This window comes from Mobula hypostoma, chromosome 17 (genome assembly GCF_963921235.1).
Source record: "Mobula hypostoma chromosome 17, sMobHyp1.1, whole genome shotgun sequence".
Lineage (NCBI taxonomy): Eukaryota > Metazoa > Chordata > Chondrichthyes > Myliobatiformes > Myliobatidae > Mobula > Mobula hypostoma.
In genome coordinates, this window is record NC_086113.1 from 3,188,151 (window position 1) to 3,215,490 (window position 27,340).

At 42.6% G+C, this 27,340-nt stretch overlaps 1 protein-coding gene across 7 annotated transcripts in view; it reads right to left on the reverse strand.

Moving 5' to 3' along the window:
* The window catches only part of LOC134357790 (zinc finger protein 385D-like), a 381,269-nt gene that overhangs the window by 101,634 nt on the left and 252,295 nt on the right, over positions 1–27,340 (reverse strand). For all 7 annotated transcript variants that reach the window (XM_063069445.1, XM_063069446.1, XM_063069444.1 and 4 more), the window contains exon 3: positions 25,415–25,525. In XM_063069445.1, the coding sequence (XP_062925515.1) occupies positions 25,415–25,525 (111 nt within the window). The remainder of the gene's footprint in view (positions 1–25,414; positions 25,526–27,340) is intronic.

Consider the following 27,340-nt stretch of genomic DNA (forward strand, 5'->3'; position numbering starts at 1 on the left):
TATGATATAAACAGAATAAGGCTTATCTGAAGGTTGAGCAGAAAGGAACAGTGGGTTCCTCGCTGTGCCTCACTGATGGCAGCTAGGGAAACTGATGTTCTTGTTATGTATTAATATGAGACCTGAAGAAGGGTCTTGGCTCGAAACATCAACTACCTATTCAGTTCCATAGACGCTACCTGACCTGCTACGTTCCTTCAGCATTTTGTGTGCGTCGCTCTGAATTTCCAGCATCTGCAGACTTTCTTGTGTTTATGAATATAACCATATTTGCTTTAGGCATAATGCATTACCCTAACAAACATTGAAAGGCCTAGATAGAGTTGATATAGGGAAAGTATTTCCAATAGTGGAAGACTCTAGAACCAAAGGGCTCAGCCTCAGAATAGAGGGACGTCCCTTTAGAAAAGAGATGAGGAAGAAATTCTTTAGCCGGAGGGTGGTGAATCTGGAATTCCTTGCCACAGAGGGTTGTGGGGAGGCCGAGACATTGGGTATATTTAAAGCAGAGGTTGATAAGTACTTAATGAAATGGGGTTGAGAGGGAGGATAAGTCAGCCCTGAAGAAAGGTCTCAGCTGGGAATGATGACTGTTTGTTCCTCCCGACAGATACTGCCTGGCTGGCTGAGCTCCTCCAGCATGTTGTGTACGTTGCTCAGCCATGGTGGACAGGCCGAGCAGCCTAATCCTGCTCCTGCGTCTTATGGACTGACGGTATTCAGACTAGTTCTATTTGACGCACACTTAGCAAGCCTAGACAGTCTTGTTTTTAATGCTACATTTGAAAAGAGCTGTACTCTGAAGAGAGACTACACCTGCAAACTGTGTTCAGATATTCTAAGGATCTTTAATTATATACAAGCGAACACCACAGGAAATGTTGGAGTTTTAGTTATTGGCAAAACAAGCGCAGCGATCGAAGCGTTCACTCCTTTCTGATTGCCCATGTCCATTATGCCGAGTGAGAGTTTAAAAGATTGCCACCCGCTTCAGGGTTGAAATGAACAGAACTCCAGGCACGAGCAGAGGGGGAAGAAATGTCGGTACTGACTGCACTCAATCTGAAATGGTTTAAACAGTGAACGTTAACTGGACTGCCTTCCATTCATTTATTTTCTGTCACACAAAACAAAGTTGATGAAGGCAGACCTTTTCCACCAAGATTGGGTGAGACTAGGACTAAAGTTCATGGGTTAAGGATGGAAGGTGAAATGTTTTAAATGGAACGTTAAGGGGAATTTCTTCACTCAGAGGGGGGTGAGAGTGTGGAACCACCTGCCAGCGGGGATGGTAGATTAGATTACGATTGCAACATTTACGATTGCAACCCTTGAACTATCAGGATATTGTACCAGTGTCAAAAACTTCACTCACCTCAACTCTGAATTGATTCCACAACCTATGGTCTCACTTTCAAGGACTCTCCTACTTACGTTTTCAGTATTATTTATTTATTTATTTATTTATTGTAATGCCCTGGTTCACATCTGTACTGTTATGCTGTAGGTATTTCATTCAGCAGTCCTGTCAGAGCAGTCTGTTCTGCTTTCAGCCTGTTCGGGTTATTGAAGATAAGGGATGATGAGGAATATGTGCCATCCAATTAGGATGGTTGAACTGAGAGGAGGTTTTTCTGGGAAGGGACACTAAGGATGGTCTTGGATCTTTTGTTTGGTGGGAGATGAAGAGAGAAGATGTGAGAGAGAACCGGTTGTAGGATACAGCTCAGTGGGAGACTTGTCTGTTCGAGATGGATTGCAAGTGACATTCAGAAGGTGGCGTGTGCTTTCACACAGACTGTAGTGTTCTATAATTCCATTACTCTAAACATTACCAGTAACATGTTTTGTTTTATTCAGATGAAGAAACAAATGTACACAACTTCAGATTAAGATATCACCATGAAGTATGCCTTCAAATCAGAACCAGAACCGGAATCAAGTTTCTAGCAAAATACCAGCAGTGTTTGTAATAAAATATAATTTCAAAATCAGAATCAGGTTTATTATCACTGACATATGTTGTGAAATTGGTTGCTTTGAGGCAGCAGTACAGTGCCGGACATAAAATATACTATAAATTAAAAGAGGAAATAAATTATTTTAAAGAAGTAGTGCAAAAAGTGAGAAAAAACACTGAGATAGTGTTTACGGGTTCATTGTCCATTCAGAAATCTGGTGGCAGAGGGGAACATGCTGTTTACAAAATATTGAGTGCGTGAATTAAAAGAAAAACATTACAATCAGTGCAGTGGGTCAATATTTTAAAAATGATTTCATTAGAAGCTAGTTCCAATACTCTCACTGGGAGCAGATAGTGGTGGAGTATTGGCAGAGCTGCAGAAGGCAATTTCTTCTCCAACAGCCTGGAGCACAGTTCCACTGTAATTAGATTTTCACATTTGACACTGTTGGTTCGAGTAACACAAAGAGCAGATTGGTACATGCTGCTGTAAGAAGGTCAATGTGTCGTGAATAAAAAGAAAAGCACAGGAATTCAGATCAACGATGGAACTGAGCAACGCACAGAAATGCTGGAGGAACTCAACAGGTCAGACGGCGTCTCTGGAGAGAAATGGACTGTTGATGTTGCAGGCCGAGACTCTTCTTCTGCGGAGGGGAATGGACAGTCACTGGTGAGGGGGAAGGTGGGTTGATGTAAGAAGCTGGGAGCTGATAGGTGGAAGAGGTAAAGGACTGAAAAAGAAGGAATCTGTTAGGAGGGGAGAGAAGGCCATGGGAGAAAGGGAAGGAGGAGGGAGTCCAGGTGAGACGAGAAAGGTTGGGAGGGGATCCAGATTGGGGAATGGAAAAAGAGAGAAGGAAGAGGGTAAAGTTACAGGAAGTTAGAGCACCTGATGTATCAGCTTGGAGTCTGCCCAAACGGATAATAAGGTGCAGCTCCTCCATCCTGAGCGTAGCCTCATCGTGGCAGTAGAAGAAACCATGGAGCGACATGGCAGAATGGGAATGAGGAGTTGAATTGTAATGGGTAACCACTGGGAGAGCTTGCCTCTTGCAGTGGACAGAGCAGTCCGTCCCCCAGTTTACATCAGGTCTCACCAATATAGACAAGGATGTGGTGGGAGTACCTGATAAATAGACAACCCTGACAAACTCGCAGGTGAAGTGTCACCTCACCTGGAAGGACTGCCTAGAGTCAAGTTCATCCATTAAGCTTTGCTTATCAACTTGAACTTTCTCCTGATTAATCAATACTGAGACTTTAAACTCTCATTTGTCTGCTGGAATATGAGAAGCGAGAATGTGTAGTTAACTCTGAAGCAAGGGTAGACACCCAAATATGATATACTGCAATTGCCTCGAGTTTAGGATGAGCCCGACACAGTCACCTCGACAGCCTGACCATCCAAGCATTGACCTTCCTCATTGCCGCTGTGGCTGCAGAAGTGGAAGATTCCACTTAGATGCTTGCAGTAAAGTGAAGATATCTCAAAAATATTGTAAAGCAAAAATAAAGCAGCAGATTAATAGAGGGATTGAGCATAGAGACAGGCCCTTCGGACTATCGGGTCCGTGCTGACCAGGTGCCCTATCCAAGCTAGTCGCATTTGCCAGTGTTTGGCCCATAATCTTCAAAGCATTTCCTATCCATGTGTCTGTCTAATTACCTTTTAAAAGCTGCTATTGTACCTCTTTCAACCACTTTCTCTAGTAGGTGATTTCACATAGACACCGCCATTTGTGTAAAAAAAAAGTTGCCCTTCAAGTAACACCATTGAGCAGACTTACATGGAGTGTTGTCACAAGAAAGCAGCATCTGTCATAACAACTCTCACCATCCAGGTCTTGCTCTCTTCTCACTGCTACCATCAGGAAGAAGGTACAGGAACCTGAGGTCCCACACCAAAGGTTCAGGAACAGTTATTACTCTTTAACCATCAGGCTCCAGAACCATCATGCATAACTTCACTCACCTCAACATTGAACTGATTCCACACCCCACAGACGCACTTTCAGGGACTCTACACCTCATGTTCTCAATACTATTTATTCACTCTTTTTTTTGTATTTGCGTTGGTTTTCCTTTTTCTTTCCTATTGGTTGTTTGTCAGTTTTGTGTGTACTTTTTCATTGATTAAATTGTATTTCTTTGTTCTGCTGTGAACATCTGCAAGCAAATGAATCTTGAGGTAGTATCAAAATCAGAATCAGAATCAGGCTTTTTATCAGTCTTATTGAAAGCTATCGAATGTTGAAAGGCCTCAACGGATGTGGATGTGGAGAGGATGTTTCCTATGCTGGGGCAGCTTAAGACCAGAGGACACAGCCTCAGAACAGAGAAGCGTCCTTTTAGAAATGAACATGATAAGGAATTTCTTTAGTCAGAGGGCGGCTGTGGAGGCCAGCCATTGGGTGTAGTTAAGGCAGAGGTTGACAGATTGCTGATCAGTCAGGGCATGAAGGGGTATGGGAAGAAGGCAGGAGACTGGGGCTGAAAGGGAAAATAAATCAGCCATGACGAAATGGTGGAGCAAACTCGATGGGCCAAATAGTCTAATTTTGCTCCTATTATCTTATGGTCTTATATGTTGTGAAATTTGTTGTTTTGTGGCAGCAGTTCTGTGTAATATGTAAAATATACTATAAAATAAAATAAGAAATATGTATATAAAGTAAATGAATAAGTAGTGTAAAAAGAGATCAAAATAATTAGTGAGGTCGTGTTCATGGGCACATTGTCCATTCAGAATTCTGATGGCAGAGGGGAAGAAGTTCGCTGTGTTATGTATCTTCAGATTCCTGTACTAATAAGAATACTTCTATTAAGATTAAATACCGTACTTCTAATAGTACTTCTTGGTGTAGTACATGGTGACAAATATGTACTTTGATCATAAATTTACTTTGAAATTTGACTGATGTCATAATTTGCATAATCCACGTGTTGCCTACTGGCATGATCTACCTGTGCGCTAATATATTCATCACGCTGATCCGCGTGAAACCAATGGATGTGTGCACACAAACAAGCTTTGCGATATATGTCAGTAACAATAAACCTGATTATAACTGAGTCAGAGCAATGGTGTAGTGGTTAGCAGAATGCTATTACAGCACTACAAACCAAGGTTCGATCCTGCTGCTGCCTGGTCTGTAAGGAGTTTGTATATTTTCCACATGACTGCGTGGGATTCTTCCAGAAGCTCCGGGTGCTCCCACATTCCAGAGGTGTACCAGTTAGTCGCATGGGTGTAATTGAGTCGTGTGGGCTTGTTGAGCTGGAAGAATCCATTACTGTGCTGAATCTCTAAATAAAATAAAAGCTTCTTTAAGGGGACAGAGAGATTTCTCGCCAGCTGCCTCAAATGGAATTAACCTCAAGTTCTAGAGCTGCAGGAATGCTGTACAGGGACTTCACGTGTGTAAGAATGCAGAAGCAGTTGCTTTCTTTGGACTACTTCCAGGATATTAGATGTTAGTTGAACATTGAGAATAACCACGAACTGCTGTGGCATACAGAGAATTCCTGGAGGCAAATTAGTTCACAGCATCAGAATTTAATGGCAAACTGATCTCCTCAAAGGGAGTGAAGAGCATTGAAGACTTTATTTTTTTTTAATGAGTTTTTAAAATTTTTTATTTGGAGGTACAATGCAAAACAGGCCCCTCGCCCCAATGAGCCACGCCACACCACGATTTAAGCCCAGCCTAGTCACAGGATAATTTACGATGACCAATTAACCTGCCAATCGGAATGTTTTTGCACAGTGGGAGGAAACCCGTCCCATGCACACACAGGAAGACTATACAATCTTCCTTACAGAGGATGCCAGAATTGAACTCTGAACTCCAGAACACTCTGAGCTGCAATAGCATTGCGCTAACCACTACGTTACCATGGGACCCATTTGATGATACATTATTCCACACAACTTCAGCTCCAGTTCTTCCTCCGTTCCTCACGGCATCACATTACAGGATCTGCCATTTCAAACTTCTCATTAAGTAAAACTGATACTCCCATTTAATGTAAAGTTATCTGGAAGTTCTTACAGAAAATGCTGCAGCAACTCAGCAGGTCAGGAAGTATCAAAGAAAGGGAGTAGAGCTTTGATGTTTCAGACTGGGACCTTTCACCCTGATGAAGGGTGAAGTTCTCCCTCATGTTCCCCTCTCACCCCACTGGTCTCTAGTTCTGGAACTCAACCAACCTCGGTGGAAGAAGCCTGGTAAAGAGTTTCTGTCTGAAATATTGACTCTTTATTCCTTGCCATCGATGCTGCCTGACCTGCTGAGTTCCTCCAGCATTTTGTATGTGCTGCTGTGGGTTTCCAGCATCTGCAGAACCTCTTGTGTTCGTGAAAGTTCATATGTTCATTAAAAATCATATTTAAAATTTGTAATAATACAAGGGAGTCATAGTCATAGAACACTACAACACAGAAACAGGCCCTTCAGCTGACAGTTTCTGCTGAACTATTAACCTGCCTCCTCCCATAGACCTGCACCTGAAACATATCCCTCCATACCCCTCCCGTCCATGTCACTATCAAATTCCTCTTAAATGCAAAAATCAAACCCACATCCACCACTTCCACTGGCAGATCATTCCACACTCTCACCACTTCTGACTGAAGAAGTTCCCTTCAGGTTCCCCTTAAGTATTTCACCTTTCACCCTGAACCCATGACCTCTAGTTCTAGTCTCACCCAACCTCAGTGGAAAAAGCCTGCTTGTATTTACCCTATCTATGCCCCTCATAATTCTGTATGCCTCTATCGAATCTTCCTCAATCGTCTACGTTCCAGGGAATAAAGTCAGAACCTCAAGTCTCAGCAAAATCTTTTAACCTTATTGGTATCTTTCCTTTAATTCTTTCAGTTCTGTGACTAGAACTGGACACACTACTCCAAATTAGGCCTCACCAATGTCAATGTCACCAACTTCAACATAACATCCCATCTCCTGTACTCAATACCTGATCTATGAACGCCAATGTGCCGAAAGGTCTCTCTATAATCCCATTTACCTGTGATGTCACTCTCAATAAATCACGGAACTTGTATTCCCAGTTCCCCCTGTTCTACCGCTGCCCATGTAAGACCTACCCCGGTTTGTCATCTCAACGTGCAACACATCGCACTTGTCTGCATTGAAATCCATCTGCCACTTTCAGTATACTTTTTTCTCCCTCTCATGGAGCATGATGAATTGGGGAATAATTGAGATCAGCATTACAAGGAGTAATGTTTTAGTTTAAACTAATATATTCCAGTAATCTAAGAACCCAACCACATGTTAGAAATGTTTTCCGAGGATAGAAAGCACCTGAAGCTGTGATATAGTGGACTTGGAACTGTTCAGCCCTTGAGAATGAAGATTAAAAGTCTGGAACATCTGTTACTAATATTTAAAATGAATTGTTGAGGTATTGGAAAAACACCAGCTAAAGTGTGCCGTTACTCCAAAGAGAAAAGTGATTATTCAGCTTCCCCTAAACATAAAGAGTCAGTAATCTGTCATTCACAGTGCAGGTTTATTACAGCATAGACACAGACACTATACTCATGTTGACACAAGAACAATCCAAAAATAGTCCCAGTTGCCTCCATCTCTCTGTCATGTGTAACTTGCTCTTTTACCACTCCCCTCAGTTCCCCCTCTCAACTTTGTTTCTCCAACTTTCCTGCCTCACAGTTCTGTGAATGAATGCATTTCCGTGAAGTTCCTTTGTATTGACTTGTCACTATACACTCTGTAGCCCTGTACACCTGCTCATTAATACAAATATTGAATCAGCCAATCATGTGGCAGCAACTCAATGCATAAAAGCAGACATGGTCAACAGGTTCAGTTGTTGCTCAGAATGGGGAAAAGGTATGATCAAAGTGACTTTGACCGTGTAAGACCTACCCAGGTTTGTCATCTCAAAGTGCAACACATCACACATGTCTGCATTACATTCCATCTGCCATTTTCAGCATGCTTCTTTTTCTCTCATGGAGCATGATGAATTGGGGAAGAATTGAGAACAACATTGCAAGGAGCAATGTTTTAGTTTAAACTAATATATTCCAGTAATCTAAGAACCCAACTGCATGTTGGAAATGTTTTCCAAGGATAGAATTTACCCGAAGCTATGATATAATGGACTTGGAATGACTGTTGGTGCCAGATGGGGTGGTTTGAGTATCTAAAAAACTGCTGATCTCCTGGGAGTTTCACACACAACAGTTTTTAGAGTTTACAGAGAATGCTGCAAAAAAAAAAAAAAAATTCAGTGAGCAGCATTTCTGTGGGTGAAAATGCTTTGTTAATGAGAGAGGTCAGAGGAAAACAGCCAGTCTGGTTGGAAGGTGACAGTAACTCAAATAACCACATGTTACGACAGTGGTTCGCAGAAGAGCATCTCTGAATGTACAATATGTTGAACCTTGAAGTAGAATGGCTACAGCAGCAGAAAACCATGAGCATACACCTACGTTGTTAGCTATTGGAGGTAAATAGTAAGGTGGCCACTGAATCTAAATTCTCTATAATACATTGCCACCATTTCTCTTTCTCAAAATGTCATCAAGATTTTTCATTCAGACAACCAGTGGGCGTGAAAGAAAGCATGCTAGATATATTACTAGCATTGGTATCTAATGGATGTCCAACCTTTTAACTCTGCTGTTCAGAAAGCTGTGGGACCATGCACAAATTACTTTGCAGCTGAGACAGAGGAACAGAGAGAAAGAAATTGCATCCTTACAAGCGACAGAGTGGGAAGACTTATAGTTGGGGTGATTGTGGGAGTCAGTGGGTTGTAAGGGTGTCAGTGTCACTTGCAGTTTGAACCTATCTCCCTTGCAGTGGAGATGGAGGAACTGAGACAACTAGAGACATTGTCGTTGTTGGCTTTACATCTCCTGGGACACACACCAAGGCACTTTGCAAGTCAGCAAGGCTCAATAATGTGCGTCTGATGACCAACATAAGGCCTGGCCTGCCTTAAGGTTGTACTTTGAGACTGAAAGGAGGAGGAAAGAAAAGGACATTCCCAGGATTCAGAGTTAATTGCCACAATTACAATTTTTTAGAGATTATAACTATGTCCCGTCCTGTGCTCAGGAATCCGCCAGGAAACTCAGTCTGGTGGTTTATTCATCAAAGAACAAAATCTGCTTTCAGCATTCATAAACCAAACTGGGTGCTATGGTAGTGTGGTGATCAGCGCAATGCTCTTACAGCCTGTAATTTCGTGGGTTTCCTCCCACCCTACAGTCCAAAGCCGTATTGGTTAGTAGGTTAATCGGTCATTGTAAATTATCCCGTGATCAGGCTGGGGTTAAGTAGGTGGGTTACTGGGCCGGAGAGGTCTGTTCCATGCTGTATCTTAAATAAATAAATAAAAGTACAAAATGAGAAACAGATCGGATCTTTCCATGTGATGTGAGCAAGAGCACCCAGTAACGCCAGGAACTATTGTCTAAGTTTCAATTAAAAACCTAAACACCAGAAATCCTCAATGTTGTGAACCTGTTTTATGCCATGTAACACATTCATTTGATCTCTACGTAACAGAGCAAAGATTCCACCTAAATACATCAATCAAAAAGTAAACATACTATTTTAAAAAATGAAATTTGTAAAAATTAGCTTTATTTGTCACATATACGGTACATCGAAGGATACGGTGAAATGCATCAATGACAATCACATTCCAATGATTGTGCTGGAGGGCAGCCCACAAGTATCACCATACTTCTGGTACCAACGTAGCATGCCCACAACTCACTAACCCTCCCCCATACTGTATGTCTTTAGGACGTGGGAAGAAACCAAAGCACATGGAGAAAACCCACACAGACATACAAATTCCTCACAATGATGGGAATCAAACCACAATCGACAACTACTGGTACTGCAAAGTGATTCCATAACTGCTACACTACTGTGCTGCCCCTTCTCCTCACGAAAGAAGAGCATTGCAGAAATTAAATCCATATCCCCTCCAAGATAAATAAGCCTGGCATTCCATGTTTACCCACAAGCAGACAAAATCAAACACACCACTAAATATCCGAACATTCTCTTCTCTATCTAAATTCTAGCTGACTTAATTAAACATTTCCTCTCAGATTTTTAAGAGTCTAAACTCTGATCAATGCTAGACTGCAAAGTGAGATCAGTCTCCTTCCCCCATTAAATATTGATCTCCTTAAACCTCATTCATGTACGATTAACTGTAGTGAAGTCTGCTTCAAAGGTTTACAAAATCACTCCCTGGAGGGTTTATAATAGATAAGATTTAATGTTTCAGATTCTGTTGTTTTAAATGTTGCTCTAAGGATTATCATGGTTTTGAATTTTGCTTGGGCACACCATGGATTTATCAGAAATATTTGAGATATCGGATTGCATAATCCCCTGCGAGACCTGATCTCATTTCATTATCTAACTTACCAGATGATCACAATACCACTGGATTAATGGCCTGTCCACCTTCTGTTTTGTTTCCAATCACTGGGATTTAGGAATCAATTACTGCCAAGCGATTCAACAGCAACTTCACTCCAGAGAAACACAGAAAATCAAACACAGGTGTTCTAAAGCTTAACAGTTCAAGGAAACCAATGTGGAAAATTGTCCAACGAATGGCATCTCCAAGGATGTGCAGGCATTGGATAGGGTCCAGAGCAGTTTCACAAGAATGATCCCAGGAATGAAAAGGGAGCATTTGATGCCTCTGGGACTGTACTCACTGGAGTTTAGAAGAACGAGGGAGGATCTCATTGAAACTTATTGAATACTGAAAGGTCTGGGTAGAGTGGATGTGGGAAGGATGTTTCCTATAATGGTGGAGACTAGGACCAGAGGGCACAGCCTCAGAATAAAAGGACATCCCTTTAGAACAGAAATGAGGAGCAATTTCTTTAGCCAGAGGGTGCTGAACCTGTGGAATTCATTGCCATGGATGGTTGTGGAGATCACGTCATTGAGTATTTTTAAAGTGGAGGTTGTGAGGTTCTTGATTAGTAAGGGTGTCAAAGGTTACAGGGAGAAGGCAGAAGAATGGAGTTAAGAGGAAATAAAGTAGCCATGATGGAATAGCAGAGCAAACTTGATAGGTCAAATTACCTAATTTTGCTCCTATATCTTATGGTCTTATGGAAAGAAGACAAAATCCAGCTAATTATCAGCCTGGTTTCTTTGAGAAAAGTAACTGACCAGTAGCGTCACTAAACAACAATTACTCACCAATAACCAGATCATCGATGTCTGGTATTTGTTTTTGAAGTCAAAGTAAGTCAAAATAAAATTTCTTATCAAAGTACATACAGTATATGTTACCATGGGATTTGGGATTCATTTTATGATCTAAGTATCTATACGTTATCACATACCACCATGGGATTCATTTTCTTACAGGCATTCACAAGGAAATAAAGAAATACAATCAAATTTAAAAAAAAACAAAGATCGACAGACAAGCAATGTGGAAAAGAAGAGAAATAGTTTAAAAAATAAAGAACAACTTGGCAGCAGAGCTCAGCGCAGGAGTCTATTAGTCTGAACAAGAGAGCACAGAACTGAGTTCCAGGTATCCGGGCAACAGTTGACAAAATACGGCTGGTGCATTACTGCTGAACCTGAAATCAATGAGCAATGAGAGGAAAATGGGTGTAGAAATCCAGACAAAGATGGTTGTAAACACAAGAGATTCTGCAGATGATAGAAATGCTGAGCAACACACACACAATTTTGGAGGAACTCAGCAGGTCAAGCAAAATCTATGCAGTGGAATGAACATTTGACGATTCGGGCCAAGACCATTCATCATGATGAATGACATCCCGATGAAAGGTCTCGGCCCAAAATGTCGACTGTTTATTTCCCTCCATAGATGTTGTCTGGAGGTGGCTGTGGTTCTTGGAACCCAAACAAGACAATCTATTGACATCATTGCAGGAGCTCCCAAGGAGAATGTCCAGACCCAATCATTTCTGCTGCTTGTTTACACAAGAGATTCTGCAGATGCCGGAAATCATTTCAATTCAACTTTCCATTCCCATTCTGACCTGTCAATCCATGGCCTCATTTACTGCCACAAGGAAGCCAAACACAGTCATATTTTGTCTGGGTAGCCTGCAACTTGAGGGCATCAACAGTGAGTTCTCTAACTTCCAGTAATATCTCATCCTTTCCCCTTCTCTCGTTTTCCATTCCTCATTCTGGCTCCCCTCATCTTTAGTAGGATCAACCAGTAGGAGGCATTCTGACAATTGTAAAAAAAGTTAATTATCACACAGTTTGCAGAGCAGAGAAGCAAGCCAATACTGTACCTCCTCCCTGATGATACCAATGGTAGAAAGGTGAAAGGTGGTGACTTTCAAATCTTGAAGATCAGCAGGATTGCAGTTGCTCCCTCGCCCCCCAATACCAGAGAGTGATATAGCCTGTCAGAATGCCCTCTACGGTCTCTATTGTGAACTGGGAGTGGGAAGGGGGCAGGGAGAGGGGAACCGTGGTTGGGAAAAGGGGAAGAGAGAGGAACGGGAGCGGGAAGCACTAGAGAGGCATTCTGTAATGATCAATAAACCATGGTTTGGAATCAAATGACCCTGACCTTGCCTGGTGTCTCAGGGCTGGGCATGTCTGTATCTGCGCCACTCCCTGCCTTGGCACTCCTTCTCTGCCACTTGTCCCACACCTCTCACGTGGCACTCCACCCTCAACATTCCTAACATCCTTTGCTCCTGCCAGATTTACAAACTTGGTCTCCACTCCACATTGACAAATATAGTACTGTGCAAAACTCAGGTATCCTAGCTCTATGTATGTATGTGCCTAAGACTTTTGCTCAGTACTGCATACATACCTGAATCAGAATCACAATTTGAACTAAATTAAATAAGCAGTGCAAAAAATGAGAGCACAAGAAGAAAAAAAAGTGAGGTAGTGTATATGGATTCATTGTCCATTCAGAAATCTGATGGTGACGGGCAAGAAGCTGTTCCTGAAACATTGAGTGTCTGTCTTCTGGCTCCTGTCCCTCCTCCCTGATGATACCAATGGTAGAAAGGTGAAAGGTGGTGACCTTCGAATCTCATGAGGGTCAGCAGGAAAGAGTAAAGATTCAAAATAGAAGATCGATTGAGAGCAGATACACGAGAATATAAAGTAAGGAAATTACATGTCTGGTATTTAGTGTTACAATGAAATATGATACAACTGCAAATAGTTCAAAGTGTCACTTGCCTGTGTTCAGTTTAAGGTTACTGTTAATGTTCAGGAAAATGTGTTACTCGATGAATGTTGTGGTTATACATAGTTAAGATGACAATCATACTATAAACTGTAAGATAAGTATGTGTGAAGTTTATTTGCAGAAATGATATTTGGAAGTGATATGCCTTTGGAATGGATACTGGGGAAATATTACCTTTAGCCCACGGGGCAGTTTCTGGTGAACGTGATTAAGGCAGTAAGCATATTTATTTCCTGATGAATTTAAGAATATCTCCCTGTTACCAATTACATAATTGTACGATGTTCATTTCTCCATGCAAAAGTCAGTCTGTAGTTAACCATATATGTATATGGCAGATGTTTCCCATGGGTTTTTAAGGGGAAATGGCAACTTAATGTGACCTTTGGAACACTTATTGTACCAACCATTGCTGTTCAGACCATAAGAGCAGAATTGGGCCATTTGGCTCATCAAGTCTGCTCTGCCATTCCATCATTTAAAAGGACAACACAACACTGGGGGGCCATAGGGCCAGAACTGTCTGTGATGTTCTAGTTCTATAACTGGGCTGAATATAGTTACTTAATTGCACAGGGCAGAATTCCATAAGACCACAGGAGCAGAATTAGGCCACTCAGCCTGTCAAGTCTACTCTGCCATTCCATCATGGCTGATTTATTAACCCTCTCAACCCCATTCTCCTGCCTTCTCCCTTTAATGTCCTTACTACTCAAGAACCTATTAACCTCTTTTTAGATATAAATGACTTGGCCTTCACAGCTGTCTCTGCCAATGAATTCCACAGATTCACCACCGTCTGGCTAAAGAAATTCATTCTCTTCTCTGTTGTAAAGGGCTTTGGCCTCTGGTTCTAGACTCCCACACTAGAGTGGGAGTCTAGTGGTATTTTGGTAGAACTAATCAAAATTGGACATACATGGTAAATGGTAGGGCATTGAAGAATGCTGTAGAACAGAGGGATCTAGGAATAATGGTGCATAGTTCCCTGAAGATGGAATCTCATGTGGATAGGGTGGTGAAGAAAGCTTTTGGTATGCTGGCCTTTATAAATCAGAGCATTGAGTATAGGAGTTGGGATGTAATGTTAAAATTGTACAAGGCATTGGTGAGGCCAAATTTGGAGTATTGTGTACAGTTCTGGTCACCGAATTATAGGAAAGATGTCAACAAAATAGAGAGAGTACAGAGGAGATTTACTAGAATGTTAGCTGGGTTTCAGCAACTAAGTTACAGAGAAAGGTTGAACAAGTTAGGCCTTTATTCTTTGGAGTGTAGAAAGTCGAGGGGGGACTTGATAGAGGTGTTTAAAATTATGAAGGGGATAGATAGAGTTGATGTGGATAGGCTTTTTCCATTGAGAGTGGTGGAGATTCAAACAAGAAGACATGAGTTGAGAGTTAAAGGGAAAAAGTTTAGGGGTAACACGAGGGGGAACGTCTTTACTCAGAGAGTGGTAGCTGTGTGGAACGAGCTTCCAGCAGAAGTGGTAGAGGGAAGTTCGATTTTGTCATTTAAAAAAAAATTGGATAGGTATATGGACAGGAAAGGAATGGAGGGTTATGGGCTGAGTGCAGATCAGTGGGACTAGGTGAGAGTAAGAGTTCGGCATGGACTAGAAGGGCTGAGATGGCCTGTTTCCGTGCTGTAATTGTTATATGGTTATATAGAGGAAACATTCTCTCCACGCACACTCCCGTTAGTCCTTTCAGTATGGACTCAGTTTCAATGAGGTCCACGTGCATGTTTCTGTGTTCAGAAACAAAGCGAGTCTCAGTAGTGCAGGATTTACAATAGTGCAGGGTTTACAATGGTGCAGGATTTACAATGGTGCAGGTGCCACAGTAGTGTAACACTTAGTATAACACTATTACAGTGCCAGTGATTGGAATTCAATCTCACTGCTGCCGGAAAGCATTTGGGTATTTTCCCCATGATCATGTGGGCTTCCTCTTGGTGCTCCAGTTTCCTCGCACATCCCAAAGACGTACGTGTTAGGGTTAGTAAGTTGTGAGGATGCTACATTGGTGCTGGAAGTGAGGCGACAATTGCTGCCTGCTCCCAGCATATCCTCAGACTGTGCTGGTTGTTGATTCAAAACAACACATTTCACAGTCTGTTTCGATGTGCATGTGACAATTAAAGCTAATCTTTAAAAACCTTTACATTTGAAAAGTTCCCAGCTCTGCAAGTCAATCCTGATAAATATTTATTAATGTCTTAAAATGAAGGAGAAATTATAAGTAGCACACTCCTGTGATCAAATAGCTCTCAGAAAATAAATCTGATTCTACCCTTAGGCACTCTTCATACCCCAGGGTTTGCTCTCCCAGGCTTTCTGCTGATTGGGCTGATATATGTCCATCAACTGCTGGCTATGCAGTTCTGCACCTGTGAGAGATGCAGATGTCATGACGGATATTCACTTCCAGGGCCAGAGGGCTTCTTCATTTTTGCCAAGCTCAGCTTTCGAAATACAGTGGGTGCCAAAACAGTTGTTTTGAATAAGTTGAACTCCTAACTAATATTCTTTATTTAGCTTCTTGTCATAAAAGGGAGCCAGTCTTCAGTTTTTCAATGTAAATTATGTGATAATCAGTGTGAATTTGAAAGGACAGCTTTGCAAACAGACATAATATTTGTACAGCATAGGATGCTTGCTCACAGCACCTGGACTGCCTTCTCATGAGGTGCAGTGTAAGACAATGGGTTAATGAGGCGGAAGACGGAAGATGGCGGCACGACGCAGCTTGCAGCGGCCACTCCGGTGCTGATGTCTGTTATTTGTCAAGTAGGGTGTCATGCACAATCCTGATTTGATGGAGACGGACGTGAGAGCACGGAGGAACATCTGGTGAAACATCTGAAAGGCCTGCTTCACTGCTGCTGCTACTGTGTGGTCCAGAATCTCCAGAGGAGAAGGCCTCGAGTCCTCGGCTTTGCTTGTTGCTCGGCGGCTGGGGCGGGGTCGAAGCGCTCGGCAGAGGATGGTGCTCAGAGAGGCTGTGTCGGAGGGGCTGGTCGGAGGCTTGAAGTTTTCGGATGGACTCAGAGTCTGCCGCGGTCGGGTGCTTCCAATGGTGCTGCATCGGCAAGTTGGTGGCGCTTGGAGGTTCATGGCGGGGAGAGTTCCTCGAGTGAGATGATGAGTCTATCGGGACTTTGAGACTATTTTTTACCATGCCCAGGGTCTGCTCTTTATCAAATTATGGGATTGCTTTGCACTTTTGTAACTATGTTATAATTATGTGGTTCTGTCAGTTTTTGTCTTGGTTTGTCTTGTGTTTTCTTGTGATATCATTCTGGAGGAACGTTGTATCATCTTTTAATGCATGCATTTCTAAATGACAATAAATGGAAACTGAACTGAATTAATTTGGCTTATTTCAAAACAGACAATGCTGGCTATGTTGTTTAGTTCAAGAGTGCTTGCAGACTAGATGGAAGCAATCACTTAGCACAGGGGTCCCCAACCTTTTTTGCACCACGGACCGGTTTAATATTGACAATATTCTTGCGGACCGGCCGACCGGGGTGGGGGGATGGTGTCCTCAACATGTCTTTTACAGTTAGTGTTGCCAACTTTCTCACTCTCAAATAAGGGACAAAAGTAGCAGTCAAATCTCGGGACACTTTACCCCAGGAAAGACTACCATGACCATGAAGCCTTGCGCGGGCACCTGTGTGCGCATGTGATGTGCACACGCACGTACGTGCCGATTTTTCTCCCCACAAATCAGTTTTGCCTTCATCTTCCCGACTATACTGTACATACATTATTTCTACTTTATATAGGCTGTGTATTTATTATATCATTCCTGCTGTTACTATATGTTAGTGTTATTTATTTTCGGTTTTATGTGTTGTTTGGTATGATTTGTTAGGTTAATTTTTGGGTCTGGGAACGCTCAAAAATTTTTCTCACATAAGTGAATGGTAATTGCTTCTTCGCTTCACGCCATTTCAGCACGAAAGGTTTCATAGGAACGCTCTATCTTAGCGGTGGAAATACGGTACAAACCAATTTAGCCCAATACAGCATAAGGGATGTCCCGGCAAATACGGGACAGTTGGCAACCCTATGTTCAAGTTCAACAGTGCGTGACGGGGAATGAGGAAAGGTGCAGCTGACTCATATCGTTTCTTCACGGCCCAGTAGCTCATGCTTTGCGACCAGGTACGTGGGGATCGCTGACTTAGCACACCAGTAGCTGATCTATTAATAAGTTGAAAGATTTGTAAACCCAGGGAATCAAAAAGGATCTCGTGCTTTCCCAGCATATATTAAAAATAAACTCTTCTCAGGCTTCCAGTCGGGTATAGGTATCAATTATAACTGATGTTTTGATGACAGACTCTGCCACCTTCATCAGGAATGATGTTTGGGCATATCTAGTTCATTGGTATTTATACCCCCTCCCCTGTAGTCTATCCCTCCTGATTGGTTAGTCCTCATCCAATCAGGTTTCTGCTCTCCCACCTTGCTTACACTTAAATTCCAGTTCTTACTTACAGTACAACCTTCGTCTTTCTTAAAATTCTTTCCCTCTAGTTGTATTTTAATGGCTTCCTTCACCAGGCAGTCCCAAAAGCCATTGGTGTCGCACAGTAGTTTTGTGTCATCTAAATCAATCCTACGGCCATTGTGAATGCAGTGTTCTGCTACCACAGATTTCTCTGGGTAACCCAAACACACACACCTGCTGTGCTCCTTGATGTGGGTTTCTACCGTACATCCCGTCCGGCTGAGACGAAGGTCTCGCTCTGAGTTTCTTTCCACTGTCTGTAAGGAGTTTGTACATTCTCCCCATGACTGTGTGTGTTTCCTCCGGGTGCTCTGGTTTCCTCCCACTTTCTGAAAATAGTCCCACATTTCTCCCAACTCTGAACTCATTCCACAACCTACAGACTCACTTTCAAAGACTCTTTACAACTCACATTCTCCGTATTATTTATTTATTTGCAAAATTTGTCTGCTTTTGCACTTTGGTTGTTTGTCAGTCTTTGTTTATGTACAGTTTTTCATAAATTCTATTGTGTTTCTTTCTTTTCCTGTAAATGCCTGCAGGAAGGCATTTAGTAATCACGACTACAAGTCTGATTTGGGAGAAGCACTGCAGACCTAAATCTTATTTATAGTGCCACACATTGAATTAAAATCAGAAAAATGTGGAAGGCCCATGAGGAATGTAGGTACCAAGGAATTGAAGTTTTCTGGGTGTAGCTGAGATTATCCCCATAATGATCTTGTTTTGTCCGCTATCTGCTACCGTTGCCATAAACACAAGAGATTCTGTAGATGCTGGAAATCCAGAGCAACACACACAAAATGCTGGAGAACTCAGCAGGTCAGGCAGCAACTATGGAGGGGAATACACAATCGACGTTTTGGGCTGAGACCCTTCATTGGGACTGGAAAGGAAGGGAGAAGTCAAACTAAGAAGGTGAAAGAGGGGAGGGGAGGATTAGAAGCTGGCAGGTGATAGGTGAAACCAGGTAAGGGGTTCATAAACTCTCTCTGTCCCTAATGATCATGTGATTTCAGTCTGAGATAGATGGGTGAGGGAGGGTGTTGAAGTAAGAAGCTGGGAGGTGATAGGTGGAAGAGGTAAAGGGCTGTAGAAGAAGGAATCCATTAGGAGAGGTGAGTTGGTGGTAAGGAAGGTAAATGCAATGTTAGTATTCATTTCAAAAGGAATAGAATATGAAAACAAGGATGTAATGCTGAAGCTTTATAAGGCATTAGTCAGACCGCACTCAGAGTACAGTGAGCAGTTTTGGGCCTCTTATGGAGGAAAAGATGTGCTGGCACTGGAAAGGATGCAGAGGGAATTCTTAAGAATAATTCCAGGAATGAAGCGGTTAACATATGTGGAGCATTTGATTGTGCTGGGCCTGTACTCACTGAAACTTAGAAGAATGATGGTGGATCTCACTGAAACGTATTCAATATTGACAGGCTCAGAGTTAAGGATGTGGAGATAATTCCTATAGTGCAGGAGTCTAGGGCCTGAGGGCACAGCCTCAGAACAGAGATGAGAAGAAATTTCTTTAGCCAATAGGTTGTGAATCTGTGGAATTCATTGCCATGGACAACCTTAGAGGTCAGGTCATTGGGTATATTTAAAATGGTGGTTGCTGGTTTCTTGATTAGTCAGGGCATCAAAGGGTCGGGGAGAAGGCAGGAGAATGGGGTTGAGAGGAATAATTAATCAGCCATGATGGAATGGTGGAAAGACACAATGGGCCAAATGGAATGGCCTAATTCTGCTCTGTGTCTTATGGTTATGTTCTGACAGTGTAATGTTTCTTTTTGCCTGACGCCGGCCCCCTTGGCCTGAGTCCACGTAGTAGTAGTAGTAATGTTTCTCTGTTTGGATGTATCTAAGCCCCTTGAACAAACCGCTGATTGCACTGCAAACAATCCCCATGGCGTTAAACTCCTTAGCTGTCCTGCAAATCACACACCATGGGAGATGTCATCCATATGAAAATGAGTTGCTGCTGTTCCTTTTATTATTCAGAGATATAGCACGGTAACAGGACCTGCTGGACAACAAGCCCACGCCACCACCCAGGTGAACAATTAACTTACTAACCTATACGTCTTTGGAATGTGGGAGGAAACCAGAGCCCCCAGTGGAAATCCACGAGTTCACTGGGAGAACATAAACACTCCTCACAGACAGCGATGGCAATTGAACTGGCGTTTTTATAGCGTTATGCATCACAGAACAGTGTTACCACACCAGATGGCCCGGCTACTATCATTGGGTAGGAGGTACGCCAGCCTTCGGTCCCACACTACCTCATTCAGGAACAGTTCGTATCCAACAACCATCAGGCTCCTGAACCAGTGTGGATAACTTCACTCACCTCAACACTGAACTGACTCCACAACCTTCCGCCACCAACAGAGCATGCTCATGACCTACTGACCCTAACCCGTACGCTGTTGGAATGTGGAAGGAAAGCAAAGCACCTGGAGGAAACCCACACAGCCATGATAATAATCTACAGACAGCTGTGAAGCCATATGCTAACTGCTCACCACAGTGCCATACAATTGAAAATTAAAGCACATTGGAATACATCGACAAACAACAGGAATTCTGTAGATGCTGGAGATTCAAGCAACAGACATCAAAGTTGCTGGTGAACGCAGCAGGCCAGGCAGCATCTCTAGGAAGAGGTGCAGTCGACGTTTCAGGCCGAGACCCTTCGTCAGGACTAACTGAAGAGATTTGAAAGTTGGAGGGGGAGGGGGAGATCCAAAATGATAGGAGAAGACAGGAGGGGGAGGGATGGAGCCAAGAGCTGGACAGGTGATAGGCAAAAGGGATACAAGAGGATCATGGGACAGGAGGTCCGCGAAGAAAGTCGGGGGGGGGGGAACCCAGAGGATGGTCAAGGGGTATATTCAGAGGGACAGAGGGAGAAAAAGGAAAGTGAGAGAAAGAATGTGTGAATAAGTCCCTCCTGGCACTTATCTGTGTAAGCATCCCTCCTGGCACTTATCCGTGTAAGCGGAACAAGTGCTACACATGCCCTTACACTTCCTCCCTTACCACCATTCAGGGCCCCAAACAGTCCTTCCAGGTGAGGCGACACTTCACCTGTGAGTCGGCTGGGGTGATATACTGCGTCTGGTGCTCCCGATGTGGCCTTTTATATATTGGCGAGACCCGACGCAGACTGGGAGACCACTTTGCTGAACACCTACGCTCTGTCCGCCAGAGAAAGCAGGATCTCCCAGTGGCCACACATTTTAATTCCACATCCCATTCCGACATGTCTATCCACGGCCTCCTCTACTGTAAAGATGAAGCCACACTCAGGTTGGAGGAACAACACCTTATATTCCATCTGGGTAGCCTCCAACCTGATGGCATGAACATTGACTTCTCTAACTTCCGCAAATGCCCCACCTCCCCCTCGTACCCCATCTGTTATTTATTTTTATACACACATTCTTTCTCTCACTCTCCTTTTTCTCCCTCTGTCCCTCTGAATATACCCCTTGCCCATCCTCTGGGTCCCCCCCCACCGTCTTTCTTCCTGGACCTCCTGTCTCATGATCCTCTCGTATCCCTTTTGCCTATCACCTGTCCAGCTCTTGGCTCTATCCCTCCCCCTCCTGTCTTCTCCTATCATTTTGAATCTCCCCCTCCCCCTCCAACTTTCAAATCCCTTACTAACTCTTCCTTCAGTTAGTCCTGACGAAGGGTCTCAGCCTGAAACATCGACTGTACCTCTTCCTAGAGATGCTGCCTGGCCTGCTGCGTTCACCAGCAACTTTGATGTGTGTTGCTTGGAATACACCGAGGCTGCCACGGATTTTATACAAGCAGTCATAGACGAGTGTGTCCCCACAAAATCATTCAGTCTTCCCCAACCAGAAGCCCCGGATGAACGATGAGATCCGCAGTCTGCTGAAGGCCAGATCAGTGGCATTCAGGTCTGGCGACCAAGCAAGTTACACAAGAGATCTCCAGAAAGCCATCTCACATGTACAGCTGCGATTGGGAACGAAGCTCAGCTGCTGTGGCAAGGTTTGAATGCTATCATCTACTGCAAGTGACATACACTAGGTGACAAAACGGCTTCGCTTCCACATGAGCTTAATGCCTTCTATGCTACCTTCGACCATAAAAGCATGGAGACACCTTCATAAACTCTCTCTCAGTCCCTGATGATGCTGTGATTTGCGTCTGAGGCTGATGTGCGAGCTCCCTTCAGGAGGGCGAACCCTCAGGAACATCTGGCCCAGACGCGGTGCCAGGCCGAGTACCAAAGACCTGTGCTGATCAACTGACTGGAGTGCTCACGGAGATCTTTCATCTCTCACTTCAGTAGTCTGTTTCAAACAGGTTTTAATTATACCAGTACCTACAAAGAACGTGGTAACCTGCCTTCACGTACATCGTCCAGCAGATCCTACATCCACTGTGATGAAGTGTTGTGAGAGTTTGATGATGGAATACAACAACTCCTGCCTGAGAAACCACTTGGATCCTCCCCATTTTGGCTACTGTCACAACAGGCCAACAGCAGATGTGATTTCATTGGCTTTTCATTCAAACCTGGAAGATGTGAACTGCAAAGATGCATACATTAGGATGCTCTTTATCGACTACAGCTCAACATTTAATGCCATCACACCCTCAAAACTAATCAATAAGCTTCAAGACCTTGGCCTCAGTACCTCCTTGTGCAATTGGATCATCTGTTTCCTCACTTGTAGACCCCAGTCAGCTGGGATTGGCAACAACGTCTCCTCCACGATCTCCATCAGCACAGATGCACCACAAGGCTGTGTGTTTACCCCCTACTCTACTTGTTTTACACTTATGACTGAGAGGCTAAGCACAGGTCCAATGCCAGGACACTACTGTGGCAGGCTGAATCAATGGTGGTGATATGGGAGGGAGACTGAAAATCTGGCTGTGTGGTGCATAACAACAACTTCTTACTAACACTAAGGAGCTGGTTATTGACTTCAGGAGAAGGAAACTAGAGGTCCGTGAGCCAATCCTCTTCAGAGAATCAGAGATGGAGAGAGTTAGCACTTTAAATTCCTTGGTGTTTTTTTATTTTGGAGGACCTGTACTGGGCCCAGCACATACGTGCTATTATAAAGAAAGCACGGGAGTGCCTCTACTTCCTTAGAGTTTGCAAAGATTTGGCATGACTTCTAAAATGTTGGCAAACTCCTATAGATGTTTACTGAAGTATATATTAACTGGATGCATCACAGCTTGGTATGGAAACATCAATGGCCTTGAACGGAAAATCCTACAAAAAGTAACATATTCGGCCCAGTCCATCATGGATAAAGCCATTTCCACCACTGAACACATCTACACAAAGTGTTGCTGCTGGAAAGGAGCATCCAACGTCCGGGACCCTCACCACCCAGGACATGCTGCCATCAGGAAGATGGCACAGGAGCATTAGAACACACACCGTCAGGTTCAGCAACAGTTAATACCCTTCAACAATCAGGCTCCTAAACCAGTGGGGATAACTTCATTCAACTTCTCTTGCTCCATCATTGAAATGTTCCCACAACCTATGGACTCTCTTTCAAGGACTCTTTATCTCATGCTCTCGATATTTATTGCTTATTTATTTATTATTATTATTTCTTTCTTTTTATCTTTGCACAGTTTGTTGCCTTCTGCACATTGGTTGAACACCCAAGTTCGTGTGGTGTTTCATTGATGGTTATTATGGTTATTATTCTATTATGGATTTACAGAGTATGCCCACGAGAAAATGAATCTCAGGGTTGTATATGGTGACATATGTACTTTGATAATAAATTTACGTTAAAGTTTGAACTTTGAATTCAGAAGTATTTGTAACAACTGATTGTTTGAATGTCTTGAAACAGTCTTAAAGTTCAGCTGCAGCACATCATAAGCCTGATCTACAAGCTAAATGAACTAACATGGTTATATAAAACACATCAAACTTCATCCCTGTTATTGATGCATGACATCTCTTTGATGTTAATAGCACATGGCTGGTTTACTAGTGGTTCGTTCTCCCCCACCCCCCCCCGCCCCATTAGAGTGTGTTTGTTTATGATTTTTACCTGTCAAGACATTGCCTCTTGAGAAAACGAACCCTTCTGCAACAACTGATCACTTGAAGGGTCTTTATATTACTCTGACAGCTTCAACATATCAGCCTCCATGACCTCAACTTCTAGCTGAGACGGGTATTAGATTTAAAAGATTAGATTAAAAAGAGACCACAGCTCTGAACTGATCCTACAACACATAGACTCACTTTCAAAGGCTCTTTACAACATAGAACATTACAGAACAGTAGAAGCCCTTTGGTCCATGATGTTGTGGCATCCGTTTAACCTACTCCAAGATCAGTCTAACCATCCCCTCTCATGTAGTCCCAGCACCCCTTCAATTTTTCCATCATCTATGTGCCTATCTAAGAGTCTTTTAAATGTCCCTAATGTACCTGCCCCTATCACCAACCTTGACACCTCATTGTACACACCCACCAATCTCTGTGTGAAAAACCTACCTCTGACATCCCCCCAAAGCAGAAAACTTCACTCCACTTCACTTACCCTACCATTGTACTGCTCCCACAATGGACTCCCTTTCAAGGACTCTTCACCTCATGTTCTTGATATTTATTGTTCGCTGATTTACTTTTATTATTTCTTTTTTTCTGTATTTCCACTATTTGTTGTCTTCGGCGCGCTGGCTGAACGCTCAAGTACATGTGGTCTTTAATTGATTTTATTATGGTTATTATTCTACTATGGATTTACTAAGTATGCCCGCAAGAAAATGAACATCAAGTTTGTATATGGTGCCATACTGTATATGTACTTTGATAATAAATTTACATTGAAGTTTGAACTATAATATGCTCCAAACATCTTATAATTATGCCCCAGTGTAACATTCTCAGTCTTATTTTGTTATGTTTTATCTCCTCAACATTTTTTATTTGCATAATTTGTTTTCTTTTGCACTTTGGTTATTTGTCAGTCTTTGTAATGTATAGCTTTTCATAAGTTCAGTTATGTTTCTTTACCTGCAAAAATTGAATCTCAAGGTAGTATATGGTAATATGTATGTACTTTGATAATAAATTTTGCTTTGACTTTGAAAAGATTTGCATTGGTACAAGTTATACAACTGGGATAAGCCTACGTTGCTATCACAAAACTAAGCACTGTGGCAGCCTCCCACCCATCCCTTTATTCAACAATAGTTTCTACAGCCGCCAGGTGGAACATTTTTTGAACAACAAATCAGAACTGCCATTCAGTCACGGTAGAAAGAAACTACTGAATGGGTCAAATGATTCCTTGTCTCTAAAATAACTGGCACAGACAACATCCCAAGATTGTCTTCAAGATCCAAATTCACAACACTTCAGGATTTTAACATGCCTCCTTATTATTTTAGCACAGATCTTCTGTAAATTAAATAAATTAACAGCTCTATTAAGATGCCAGAGGGATTAAACAGAAAATAACCAATTGGTAAACTGAGTTCTATCGCACAAAACCAGCCTGAAGATCCTAGAACAAGGGAGCCCCAGCTGTCATTACAGTGTCAGCACTGTCTAATGTCTACTTTTGCACTTTGTGTAGAAGTAAATACATTGCAACTAAGGGCTCAAATGCATCCTTGTGCTTTGTACACTCACATCAGAATTAAATCTTAGTTGGCAGATGTTGCATGAAATGACTTGTTTTCTTCGTGGAGGAGGAGGAACCCCAAACGTGTGATTTATCACTGCTTTCTGAACTGGGTCCATCTGTGAAAAAGGACGAGAAATTCAATTAGATTTCTTTATCGCCTTCAAAGGTCACAGTCAGGCTTACTAAATGTTGTGTATTGTTTCTGCAAGTCTCCCCTTCCCCTTACCCTGGACTTCCTAGAACTTTTCCCTCATGTAAAACAAAACCTGACTCTGTGAAGGGACTAGTGATTTCCTTTAAGGATTCCACCAGTGTAACCCGCCCTTTTGTGAAGTAATTTGGTTCCTAGTTCTTCAGTCCCTCTCTCCAAGAAAGAGTCTGATGCCTTCCAAGAGCCTTTCCTTAAGAAAACATAACAGGTGGCTGTACTCTGCATTGAACCGTGTGTTTGGTCTGTTGTATCAACAGTCTTGATATGGTGTCTAATCTAGTTCATATGCGTCTGATATTCTTGGCTCCAAGAGGTCTTTTAAATCTTCGGGGAATGCCTGAATGAATTTACAAAAGCTTAAAAAAACAGTCAAAGGTTAGGAGGACTTCTCTGCCACATTGTTCTTTTTTAAAGTTAATTTCTGAATGTTTGTTGAGAAATTCTTTATTGTTAACCTCAGCCAACCTGGAAGGAACGTGTAAAGAGCTGGTTAATTAATGTTAACATTCAGATATAATGACCTGAAGTTATCACATAAATGGATAAATAGGAATCATTTGAACTTGCAGATGAGTTGCTTAGTACAGGTATGTGAATATTAGATATTTACCTACACTTAACCAGAGCCTAGGTAACAGAATTTTTATTTGGGTGCTTTAGGATTTGTGCTGGAGAAGAAATTAGTACTGGGAAAGCAGTGGAGACAAAAAGTAATACTGTAGTATACAAGCTTAGACACTAGAGGTTATGCAGATGCTGGAAATATGAATCCAAAATGCTGGAGGAGCTCAGCAGGTCAGGCAGTGTCTATGTAAGAGGATAAACAGTTGACATTTCAGGTAGAGATCCTTAATTGGGACGAGAAAGGAAGGAGGCAGAAACCAGAACAAGACTTTTGGGAGAGGAGGGAGGGAGGGAGGACGAATTGGCAGTTGATGGGTGAGAACAGGTGAGGGGGAAAGTGGGTGAGTTGGGGAGTGTTGAAATAGGGAATAACATGAGAAGCTGGGAGATCATAGGTGGAAAAGGTAAAGGGCTGGAGAAGAAAGAATCTGACTGGAGAGGAGAGCAGATCATGGGAGAAAGGGAAGCAGGAGGAGCACCAGGGGAGGAAGATGAAAAGAGAAGGACAGGTCATGGGGGATGTGATAGAGGGAAAAGAGAAAGGAAAACAGGGCACAGGAATAAGGGAGAACAGAGGGGAGAAATGACTGGAAGATGGACCATCAGTATCTCATGTTCCATCTTGGTAATCTTCAACATAGCAGCATGATCATCAACTTCTGCAGTTTCTGGTAACCACTCTCCTCTGTTTTCCTTATGTCCCCCAATCCCGACCTCCCTCCCCCCTCATACTGTTTTCCCTTACCTTAGCTCCTGTTCCAGCCCCTACCTCACCCTTTCATACCAGCTATCTGCCCTTGCCCATTCCAATTCCGATGTGCATTTCCCCCTAAGATGATGCCTCCTTTATTAAGATGCCGCTGGTGATATAGGCTGATATTTTGCAGGCAACTCACAAGACTACCCAATATACATATTCTCAGCTGTGATTGCAGCCTGTAATTTTTATGGATAGTTTTTCATAAATTTCATTGTATTTCTTTATTTTCCTGTAAATGCCCGCAATGAACTGAATCTCGAGGTTGTATGTGGTAACATATATGTACTTGGACAATAAAGTTTACTTTGATTTTGACTTTGATTGACTGAGTTTCTC